Source organism: Chionomys nivalis, chromosome 12, assembly GCF_950005125.1.
Source record: "Chionomys nivalis chromosome 12, mChiNiv1.1, whole genome shotgun sequence".
In the NCBI taxonomy this organism is placed as follows: Eukaryota; Metazoa; Chordata; class Mammalia; order Rodentia; family Cricetidae; genus Chionomys; species Chionomys nivalis.
Window position 1 is genome coordinate 2,486,559 of NC_080097.1, and position 12,943 is coordinate 2,499,501.

Sequence of the window (12,943 nt, forward strand, 5' to 3'; positions counted from 1 at the left end):
CAAGAAGAGATAAAAACTGTTCAAACTAACAGAAATCAGCGTATAATAAACTTAAACTCAAGCTGAAGTGAGCTTTCCAGGAAAACATGAATAGCTTTTAGTTTCAAAGACAGCAAATAACAAATAACTTATGTATTATACCAGTGGTTCTCAGCCTTCCTAATGCTGCAACCCTTTAATAAAATTTCCCCATGTTGTGGTGACCCCCAAACATAAAATTATTTTGTCAATACTTCACAACTGTAATTTTGCTACTGTTATGAACTGTAATGTAAATATTTGATATGCAGGGTATCTGATATGCAACCCCTAACAGGTTGAGAACCTCTGTTTTACACAATGTCCCTGGCGCTAAGGACTAAACACAGAATCTTATGCATATTAGGCAAGCATTCTACCATTGAGGTACATCCCCAATCCTGCCCACTTTCCCCCAAATAAAACAAACCACATATTAACTGCCAGAGTTAAGTAAAATTATTTCATAAACACAGTCTTTTTATACATGATGGCTTCCGATACTGAAAGTTTAATATAGATGTGTGTGTGTGCTCACACAGGTAATAACTTTCATGACATTTATTTGTGCATGCATGCGTGTGTGGGCACATGTTTGTGTTGCTCAATGACCAACTTCTAAGAGTCTGCTCTCTCTTTCCACAGTGTGGGTCACTGGATTGTTAGGCTGGGCAGCAAGTGCCCACCAGGCCATTTGGTGGCCCCACAGAGAGGTATTGTAATACTGTTTGCAATAAGGAATGCCGTCTGTACAATTCTTTCTTGTTGCATGATTTTTAATGTTTAGGTATTTTAGTTAGCATTAAAACCAAAAGGAAGAAAGAAAAAGGAAGTTAAGTCATGTAAAGGGAAAAGGAGAAGTCATATTGAGCAAGAGGCCTCTGGATGGACTGTGGCTTTGTGACTCTCTCAGCTCACTGGTCAGCAAGGAAGCCATTCACAAAGAAGGCTATTGTTCTGGTTTTGCTTGTTAGAGACAGGATCTTACTCTGCAGCCTAGGCTGGCTTTGAACTCACAATCTTCCTGCTTCTGCCTCTTGAATGCTGTGATTACAGGGGTGCAGCACCATGTTCTGCATCCTCACAGCCTATGATATATGACATACAGCCTCATGATGAGAGTGTCAGAGAGAAGCAGCACTCGGAAACAAGCGCCAACAAGCATGGCACAGTAGGAAAGAACACTAGCTCGATTAGTGCTGCTACCAATCATTTTATTTTAACCAATACATCAGTGCTGGGGGCACCTTACACGCTCAGCTCATGAGCAGTCATCAGAAACAAACAAGGTGTTATCTATATGCTGGAAAAAATAAGAGATTAATATAAAGATTTAGCAGATTTTTTATCATTTGGGATAATTACTGTAAAAGAAAAAATTCAATTGATTCACAAATGGTTAATGATAACAGATTCCTTGAAATGCAAGTCATCCTGGAATTCTACGTAAGACACACTGGGGACCTATTTACTCCTCTGAAAAAAAAAAAGGATTTTTCTTTGGAAATTATTAGGACCCTTGAGTCCTTTCAAAGGTTAACTTGCTTACTGGTGTTCGGACGCAGACTGCAAGAGACACGGCTTCCACCTCAACACTTTGAGTCTAGAAAGACTAACAGTTGAGAAATGCATCCCCCAGTTCTAGAACCCGACTGTCACAGAATGAAACTTTCTGAGGTGACAGCAAGCACTGAATTTACCACCAGAAGTCTAAAAACAGAATAGCGAAAGAAAGAAAATAGGACACTTAAAACAAACGTATCATAGTGTGTAATTAAGACAGACGCGTTACGGATGGTAATGAGCCTGCAGAAACCCGCACGGTGACAACGGTGGTTCCCGTGTTCCTGCATGCTTTACAACATCCGAAAATGAGGCTGGAGATCACCACTGCCGCCAAAACTCCGATGCCACTGCTCCTACCTGCAGCTCTCGCGGCAAAACTGACCCCAGAATGACCCTAAACCACCGCAGGTCTCAAGAACACCAGATGGCTCTCAACTGTGATCCCAGCAGGACAGGACAGCTGTGAGCTCAAGGTGAGTGTGTGTGTGTGTGGGGGGGGCAGAATAAACCCAGGCTCAAGGGGGAAGTGGGGAAGAAAGAGAGAGGGGGGCCAGGAGAGGAGAGGAGGGGAGGGGAGAGAAGGGGAGGGTATAGGAGGAGATGGAGAGAGGAGAAAAGATAGAGGGGGACAAAGGAGGGGAGGGGAGGGAAGGGAAGGGGAAAAGAGGAATGGGGAGGGGAAGGGAGGGATGGGAGAGGAGAGGAGAGAACAGAGAGGAGAGGGAGAGAGGAGAGAGGAGAGAGAAGGGAGAGAAGAGGAAGAAAGAGAAGAGAAAGGACAGGGAGAGAGGAGAGAGGGGTTGGGGAAGGAGGAAAAAAATGAGAACCAGTTGTCCCCTGGAAGCCTCACTATGGGATCCTGGGTAAATGATCCTCAGAACCTTGGCTGGGAGCACAAGATGAGGGAAGTGAATGACCGCATACAGTCAGAAGTGACCTAACAGAGTTTAGAGAGTCTGGAGAAAGGTCACAAGCCCTCAGGGTGGCCCAAAGTCCTAGTCACTCCTTCAGAAAACAAGGATCAGTGTGGCTGACTGACAGCGTCTGCAGTGGAGGCGTAAGTATTTGTCCCCCTGATACGATGCATATTTCTATAAACCCATTCTGTAATTTTCTTAACTTTTTAAAGAAAGAGATGAAAACTATTTTCTATGTACACTTGTTACAAATTTATTTCCACAAGTTTACATTCAGGTCATGAGGCATCAGTCTCAGCTGCATGCTAGACATTTCTTTTAAAGTGTTTTCTAAAGTGCAATAAATTCTTGTGGACCTGGGAAATCTCCAGGTGAGGACACCAAAGCCTCCAGCGTGCTCTCTTTTTCCCCCTCTGGCCACAAACACCGTGATCTTGGTCCCGCTCTCACCCACCTGACTTGGCAGGTCACCTCATCTTTTCCCTCTTACACAAGTGGAGAAGCTCTCCTGAAGTGGAGTAGCTGTCCTGAAGTAGAGAAGCTCTCTTAAAGTGGAGAAGCTCCCCTGAAGTGGAGAAGCTCTCCTGAAGTGGAGAAGCTCTCCTGAAGTGGAGAAGCTCTCCTGAAGTGGAGTAGCTGTCCTGCTCAGGAGGGCCCGGCATCTCCATTCTTTGTCATCTCTTTTTGCTATGAATTAGACCACTGATGCCATTTAAAACAACACTGATAAAAAACCCCATGGAAAACCTTCTTTATTCAAGTCACTCTGAAACTCAGGACCAACTGTTCTCCTTTGAATGATGTCGGTCTTCCAAGTAACTGCGCTATTTCAGTCACGCAGGAACACCAAGCTACCCCCGACACAGGTAAAAGAACGCTGGAGACGTGTGTGTGACCTACAATCTAAGCATGACTTTTTCCCCATATTTTTTTTTTCCTTTTAAAAGATGAGAGATATCAGGAGAAGGAAGTTAAAAAAAAAATCACACTTACAAGTCCACTTATGGCTACAATCCAGACGTAAGGGCCAGAGGCGAAAAGCTACAAAAGAAAAGAGAAGGCAGCTAAAAATGAGATCCCACAGCAGCCGCAGCACGCGCAGCCTTACGCACTGCGCCGCTGCACATCAACCATGCATGGCATAATTTAGGGAAGCAATGGGAAGGCAGAGGAATAGCAATTCTGTTTATTTAAAAAAAAAAAATAGGATGTTAAGCCAAAGGCTCCAGGTTTTCTGTAGCTGATAACACGTGTTGAACCTGGCCCCTGACATGCAAAGGAAAATAACTGAATTTCAAGCACATTCTTATTACAAGTGGGCCGTAGTGACTTACAGTAAACAACTATACATACATAATCAGCATTAACGATGTAGAAATACTAGCCATTGTCCATACTTGGGGCTAGGTAATGATCTTTATGAGCTGTTCATATGACTTTCCTAATAATTTCTCATCACTGCTTTGTGTACATTTAGGATGGAGAACTTGCCAGCATCTAAGTCCATGCCCAAGAGCACCCTTTTCTGGGATGAAAAGGCTCATTTTACTTCACCCAAGGTAAGCATAGCTAGTTCCCCATCCTCTGTGCGTGGCTACAGCTTCAGACATTATGGGACTCCTTGATGTGTGAACGAATGGGTCTCTGACTCGTGTGACTTCTCTTGGGGCTCTTTCCTTCTGTTGGTTTGCTTCATTCAATTTCCCTGTGGTGTTTTTGGTTTTTTTGTTTTATCTTATTATATCTTATTTTGTTTAAAAAAAAGTAAAAGTTGTTAAAATTGAAAAAAAAGAGTATGCTAGTCAAAACAAAGCAAAGGTATGAAGGGCATTAGCATTGTATTTTCTAATAAATTCCAATTAGAATTAGAAAAGAATTTCTTCTATTGTTTTCCAAATTTTTGCCTGAGAGATGTGCTCAAGGTTCTAAGAAACAAAACAACAACAAATCACAAGGCATCTCCAAGTGTCCCATAAGAATGAAAGGCCCTGTGGCTTTGGAAGGTTCAGCAGGGACATACAGAGCCGTGGAGAAAGACAGAGAGTACTGAAGCAGTACAGCTCAGATTCACTGCTGCCACTGCGCGAGACAGACGCTTCAGGGTTCTGCAGACACAACACAGGAACACAGGACACAGACATACACGGAACACAGAACACAGACATACACAGAACATAGAACACAGACATGCACGGAACATAGAACACAGACATACACGGAACACGGAACACAGACATACACAGAACACAGACATACACAGAACATAGAACACAGACATACACGGAACACAGGACACAGACATGCACAGAACACAGAACACAGACATGCACGGAACACAGAACACAGACATGCACGGAACAAAGACATACACGGAACACGGAACACAGACATGTATGGAACACAGAACACAGACATGCACAGAACACAGACATACACGGAACACAGAACACAAATATACACAGAACATAGAACACAGACATGCACGGAACACAGACATGCACGGAGGGAAAGGAGGCCACAGCCTTTGCTCCAGTGGCTCCACTGTCCACCCGAATTTCCTGACATGACGCTAGGCCGATGTATACCCAGCTCTCGTAACAAGGATGAGGACGATGTAAGCAAGCATTTCCTCTTGGGAGAGGAGGAATCCCAAACCAGCCACCGTTTTCTAGAGCCAGGCCCTGCTCTCCAGGCGTTTCATATACTAGGGCTTCTTATCAGCCACCAAGGACTTGCTCTGGGTCAGGCAACACCAGGAGCAGTGACTGGGGCGTTCTGCCCCGTGGCTCTGTGTTTGTCACCCTAGTCTCTCATATACACGTAAAGCAGCTTGCCATTTTGTCAGGAAAAGAACAGTTTCTTTAGTCTCTGACATCCCTTGCCTTAGCACCAGGCTTCTGTTTGCACTCTGAAAGGGCGTGGATACGCTTCTGGGCTGGATTCCGGGAAGTGAGCACCTAACATTTACTACATCTCTAAGCCACCGTCGATGGCTTACATATATGTCCCCAAACAAGCACTCCGGCTCTTAGGATGGTTAAAGTTATTTGCCTGTCTATCCATCTGTCTAATATTCCTGGTTTCAAGTGTCCATGGTAGGGAGAGAGAAAGCCAGAGAAATATGCAGGAGAGGAGCTGGAGCTGTGGGAGACGGCTCAGTGCAGAGTGCCTGCCACACCGTCATGAAGACCTGAGTTCAGATCCCAGAACACACAATAAGTCAGCACAGCGATGCATGGGTGCGACCCCAGCGTTCGGAGGGTGGAGGAGCAGAACTGACGGATTCCAGTGAATCTCCATCTCCAAAAACAAAGGTGTCAAGCAATCAGGAAACACATTAAGGCTGCTTTTGGTTTCCACACACATGCACACACACACACACACACACACACACCTATAGTAACAAGTATAACACACAAACACACACATGGAATATGCAAGAAAACCCAGAGTATAGTATGGAGGGGAGGAGAGGATGAAAACTTTAGACATTTGGACTTCACAGTGGAGAAGGAGGTAAGTGGTGCTGCAGACAAGGACCTGGCTGTCATTCTGGAGACACCTCCACTTCCAAACGACACCACCTCCTGCCTCACAAGTCAGTGCTGTCTTATGACAACAGCAGAAATCTATATGACTTGGAAACTACCAGAGGTAGTGGCATTGACATCTCTTCCCTCGGGCAGGGCTAAGGGGCTGTAGTCACCAAGCTGAAACCCCCGGGGTCCTAATGACTTCCACCCACCCCGTAACTAATAAAGTAACGAAGTCCTTTCTGTCCTTGGTGCTTTCACCTAGCATTAGAGAAGGGAGGACCAGGGGTTTCTGAACTTGACAGACATGTCACGGCCAGAGAAAACCAGGGTAGACAGAGTGAGGAGGGACCCACGTGTCATGGTGTAGGGCTGGGCTGAACGGTGAGGGGTGAACACACCATGGTGAGAACACCCCAGATGAGTCACCCATAACGGACAGCAGACTGGAGGAGCTGGAGGAAATGCTGAGGGTGACAAGGGGAGGGGGACGGGCGAGGCGTCTGGTCTGGGATGTGCAGGATAAGGAGCACAGTGAGCGCTAACGGGGTAATCGAAAGGCCAAGCTGCACAGGGTGCCACAGGAAGCTGTGAGAGGAAAGGTAGAGAAAGTGCCAGAGAATGCAGACAATCCTGGAGAGCGCCACGCCTTCTAGCACATGAGGCTGTGGGCAGAGGCTGCACTGGGTGCCAGGGCAGCCGACCTTCAAAGTTTGCTTTTCAAGTCAGACAAAGGCTCCGGCGGCTTCACAGCAAGGCCATGGTACAGCACGACTTTGCCACCATGTCTGCACCAAAGTGGGCGGTGCCATTTCCGCCTTCTCTCCGTAGGAGAGAGCATGCTGGACCTTGACCTGGGGCCCTGGACTTGCTGGGCAAGCATTTTACCACTGCGGTTTCTCTAAGGTGTCTTCTCACTTTAAGAAGTGATTTGTATTCTTTTTCATTTCATGTGTGTTTGTGTGTGTGTCTGCAGGTGAGGCCAGAAGCCGACGTCAGATCTCCTGGAGCTGGAGTTACAAGCAGTTATGGGCTGCCTGAAGGGGGTGTCGGGAAATGCTGGGAACTGACCCTGGGTCCTTAACGGAGTCATCTCTCCAGTCCCTCCTGTTGAGACAGGCTTTACTTATTCTGTAGCCAGAGTGGGTTCTGGCCTTTAGCCTGCTTCAGTCTCTGAGTCTTAGATACTCAGCTTGATCATGCTTCCTGCAAACTCTGCAGCTCGGACGACAGAGCACGCTGGGGTCCTTGTCATAGCTTCGTGTGCGGCACGGCACAGCACAGCACAGCACAGGATAGACTGACTCTGACATGGATTTTCCATTTTCCACTATTCTCGTTTTGTTCCACTTCAAACTATGATTCTTAAATGTAATTACATACAACTACATTGATTAAATGAAAGTATTTTCCACTGATACAAGTTACAGTGAAAGCTTTTATCAGATTTCTAGAGGCTATGAAAGTATTCTAGCACCGTCTTCACCCTGATGCCCTCGCTCCGTAACACTTCCTCTGAGCATGATAGAGATCATCAAGACTTATGGAAACATTGTTTAAGGAGAAAAAGACAAAAGAAGAGAGCAAAATAAAACCAAAACCCCAAGCCACCCAGATCTGGTTAGAGAGATGTGAACATACAACGTATACTGTACCTGCAGTCCCAATATATAGATCAGTGTCTTGTTTGTGATGGACAACGGGCCCAGAATCTGTGCCACTTGGACTCTTGGGATGGAGCAGTAAAATGGTACAAAGAGAGCAAACACGGGCGCCAAGCTATGCAAACAAACAAAGAAAAACCACTATGAGAATGGATTTCCAACACTGGCAGGAAGGCTTCTGAAGAGACACTTAGCCTCATTTCAGGGTGAGAGACACATGTTGGTCTTCAAACACCCTCATGGCCAAACAATGGTCAAGGGTGTGACTCCCGTCCTCACTTCAAACCTCTGGTAAGTAGTTGGGCAACGACCAAGTGTGAGTTCAATTCCCACGAATGGCCTGGGATCTGACGAAAGGGACTGTAGTCAGCAATGGAATCTTTCCTGGTCAACTGCAAAGTCGCGTAAGACTCTGGCCGGCCATCCAGCCACGGCACAGACACCTCTTACCACTCCTACTCTCTATTCCTCAAATCTCTTCCCCTTTTGTCTTAAACTCTTTTCCTTGAGGGATTCTCGCTGACTCCTCACACCGCCCTCCCCTCCCGGGTCTCCTCCTGTTTCCTCCGTTCTTGCTCTAGTCTCTCCCTGAACACTCTTGGTGCTCTCTATGGCTCCAGCCAGGGAAGTGAGTTTGGTCCTAACAGTGGCAGCCCCAGGCTCAGGAACTCAACCTGAAACCTTCCCTTCAATATTTGGCTTAGTCACATGTACCCTGTCCTTGCTTCTCTCTAATCATGTGGTCACATCCCCCCCAGAATCATGCTGGTTTGTCTGTTTCAGTGAGCTGACGAATCGGCAGGGCCCTGAGCGTGTCAGAGAGGATGCCCAGCACCTGAGCAAGAAGCAGCGCCTCGCCTCCAGCACTGCAAGTCCACGGTCCTATCAGGGCATGGATGCGTGCACGCATGAGCTGTGTGTGTGTGTGTCGGTATGTCTGTCGGTCCATCTCTATCTCTATCTCTCTCTCTCTTTGTGCATGCATGTGTAAGAGAAGAATGGTTTAGGCATACCCTTGTAACCGTTTTCATTAAACACTTGATTAGTCAATATTTTCCAATTTTGGAAACAGCATCAGTACAAAAATAATTTCATAATCACAACGAAAATACAAAAACTACTTTTCGCCTATATAAAGAGTCTCACACCACAGGCCACCCCAGTAACACAGCACCCCTCTTGGTCTTCTGTGCATTTTCCAGTTCTGATAGCAACTATGTTATAAAAATCTTCCTTCTTGATTATACTATTGAAAACAAAATCAATAGACACAAGAAATGGTTGGGGGAGAATATACACATAAAGCAGCGTTAACAGATATGGGCACGATGGAGTAACAACCACACACACACACACCACAGACACTACACACACACACCATACACACACACCACACACACACCACACACACACCACACAGACACCATACACACACATACACTACACACACCACACAGATACCATACACACACATACACCACACACACCACACAGATACCACACACACACCACACGGACACCATACACACACACACCAGACACTACACACACACACACCATATACACACACACCACACACATACACATACACCACACACACCACACAGACACCATACACACACATCATATACACACCACACATACACCATACACACACACCACACACACACACACCACACATACACCATACACACACACCACACATACACCACACACCACACACATCACACACACCACACATACACCATACACACACACCACACACACCACACACACCACACATATACACCATACACACATGAACCACACACATACACCACACACACACCACACAGACACCATACACACACACCATATACACACCACACATACACCATACACACACACCACACACACACCACACATACACCATACACACACACCACACATACACCATACACACACACCACACATATACACCATACACATATGAACCACACATATACACCACACACACACCACACAGACACCATACACACATACCATATACACACCACACATACACCATACACACACACCACACACACATCACACACACCACACAATACACCATACACACACACCACATATACACCATACACACATGCACTACACACACCACACACACACACACACAATACACACACACACCCCACACACACACATATGGGAAACAAATGCAAAAATCCTCAGTAAAATTCCAGCAAAACGGATACCAGCACATATCAGTACCGTCTACCACAATCAAGCTGGCTTGATCTGACAAATGCAGAGTTGTTGCACATATGTAAGTCAATAAATGTAATAAATCATAATGGACTTAAGACAAAAATCACATGATCATCTCAACAGATGCAGAGAAAGCCTTTGACAAAACCTAATGTGCATTCATGACAAATGCCCCAGAGAGCAGGGCCGGAGGGAGCAAACCTCATCACACTGAAGGCTGAGCAGCAGCCCCACAGCCAACACCATCCTAAACCGAGAAGAACCTGAAGCAGTCCCATTACCGTCAAGAACTAGGCAGGGATGTCCACTATCCCCGCTCCTTTTCAATAAGACGCGAGAAGCTGGCTGGAGTGACAGGGTAAGGCAAGAATTCGAGGGACATGAGCAGGAACGAAGTCAAATGGTCTCTATCTGCAGACAATATTATACATGAGATCCCAAGAATTCCAATAGAAAACTAGACATAATTTCAGCAAAGCGGCGGGTACAAAAACAACTTACAAAATGCAGTAGTTTTTCTGTCCACCAAAACCACACACTGAAAACGAGATCACAGACACACTCCCACTCACAGGAGCATCCCAGACAACAAAATCTCTCAGAACAAACTTAACCAGGAAGGCAAAAGACCTTCACAACAAAAACTTAATATCCGAAGAAAGAGATTAAGAATAGCACAGAAAATGGAAAGACATCTTGCATTTGTGGGTTGGTGGAATTAATACTGTGAAAATGACCGTCCTGCCTAAATCAACCTACAGATTCAGTGCAATCCCCGTCATTCACCCACAGCATTCTCTGCAGAAATAGAAGTAGAAAGACGAAACTAAAATTCATATGGAGCCAGAAGACCCGAGACCCAAAGCAATCCTGGACAGAAAGAACGCATGTCCAGACTTCACGATACACGGCAGAGCCATTATAATAAAACAATACGGTGCTGGAGAAAGACAGCACCTTCTACAGCCGGTGCAGGGAATCCAGCTGTCTGTTCACGCGTAATCATGAAATCAGACCCAGTTCCAGCACCCCGCACGGAGTCAGGCCCGAGTGGATCAAAGGCCTCAGTCTGAACCCTGGGCCACGCGAACTGCTGGAAGGCAACATGCAGCTCCCTACTGGACACAGGCCCAGGAAAGGACTCTGCGCAGGACTCGACCTGCCAAGGAAGTAAGCCAACAGAAGACAACGAGGGCTTCATAAATCAAAGAGCCTCTATACAGCACACAGCTACCAGTGAGGGAAGCTTCGCCTCCACACGTGAGGAAGAGACCCACAAAGAGGAGAGGGTCTTTCAGCTCCGTGTCTGACAGAGGGTTAATATGGTCCAATTGAAAATGAGCTATGGCTCTGAACAGAGTTCTCAGGAGAACAAACAAAAAGAGGTAAGAAATACCTCAAGTGTTCGCTACCCTTAGCCACCAGGGAAAAGCAAATTAAAAACACTTTGGTGACTTCCTCTCCCCAAGCCAGCATGGTCAAGATCAACAAGACAACTGACGACAAATACTCATGAGAACAAGAACCTCACTGCAGTGGGCGTGCAAATCGGTACAGTCCCTCTGGAAATCAGAATGGAGAATCACCAAAAAGCTAAAGATGAGTCTACCATACAGCCTGGCTATATTGCTCCTTGGCATACGCCCAAAGGACTCAACATTATACTCCATACATTAGTCATGATTGCTACGTTCACTGCTACCCTATTCAGAACAGTCAGGAAATGGAAACAACCTAAATGTCCTTCAGTAGATGAATGGATAACACGGCACATAGACACAACGGAATACCAACCAGCTGGAAAGAAAAATGAAATCAAGAAAAACTGCAGGCAAATGGGTGAACCTAGAGAAGATTATATTAAATGAGGTAACCCAGACCCAGAAAGACAAACCCATCTGTGGTTCTTAATTTTAAGTCTTCAGACGTGAGTACGTTAGCTGGAGTAACGACAAACCCCAGCAAAGCACAAAGGGACCACGACAGGCTGGGGTGGCAGGGTGGAGAGAGCAGGGTACAGGGATGAAGTAGGATATGGAGTAACAATGGCGGAGGGAACTCCAACTGGAGAGTAGGGAGGAAGCTTGAAACAGCGGGGGAGGGACAAATAACATCAAGGTTGTTTGATAATCCTCAGGGGATTATAATATTTTATACTTACCTAAAATTATACAGAGAATATATACATCTAAGTGTGTGTGTGTGCGCACGAATGCATGTGTACACTCACACAGACACATGCACACACATCTTGAGGCTAACAATGTTCTCCACAAGAACCACAGACTAACAAAATCCCAGTATCAGACATGAAGGGAGTCTGAATGTTTCCCAAAACAAGAGAGATTAATTATTAATGTAGCCCTTGGTTGTCTCTTGGAGGTTGAGGGTGGCCCCTACTGCTGGAGAAACCACACACTCAGAACACACCACTCAGATGACGCGAGCTGGACTTAAAAGCATCTTTCCTATGCTCTAGCCTCGACAGTTCCAGAAAATACTACGCAAGCTGCCAGGGTCAGGGAGGGGCCAATCCCACAGTCCTACCCAGCTTCAATAGCTATGAACCATGAGGGCAAAATAGGCATAAAGGAGCAAGAAGTGGCAACCACTGGCTGTCTAATTTAACCTATGGCCAGTTCAACAGGAGAGAGCAACTGGGTCCTAGCCAGCTTCAGCAGGCTGGCGAGGTCATGGGCCTTAGAGAAGAATCTGTTGCCACCACTCTGTAAGTCCATACTGCACTCTCGGTCCTACCGTATACCACAGACAGGTGCAGCCAACACTCCTCGCCAAAGAAGCCTTTCTACAGCAAACGGAGACCATCACAGAAAAGCACAGCAGAGGACAACACAAAGATCCCACCCTGGGAAGCCTAGGCCCAGTGGACGGAACATCTACACCACAGATCCCGAAGCTATGGCTCAAGGAACGTCACGGAGGGGGCAGACGACTGTCAGATTACTGGGAGATCAGCTGTGAAATCTGTCCTGAAAAT

General features: G+C 46.2%; 1 protein-coding gene across 1 annotated transcript in view; it reads right to left on the reverse strand.

The window, feature by feature from the left end:
* Ubac2 (UBA domain containing 2) overlaps window positions 1–12,943 on the reverse strand; it is a 149,421-nt gene that overhangs the window by 47,013 nt on the left and 89,465 nt on the right. The window contains exons 5-6 of the mRNA XM_057786303.1: window positions 7,690–7,813; window positions 3,495–3,542 (exon numbers count right to left, since the gene is read on the reverse strand). Coding sequence (XP_057642286.1) covers window positions 3,495–3,542; window positions 7,690–7,813 — 172 coding nt within the window. The remainder of the gene's footprint in view (window positions 1–3,494; window positions 3,543–7,689; window positions 7,814–12,943) is intronic.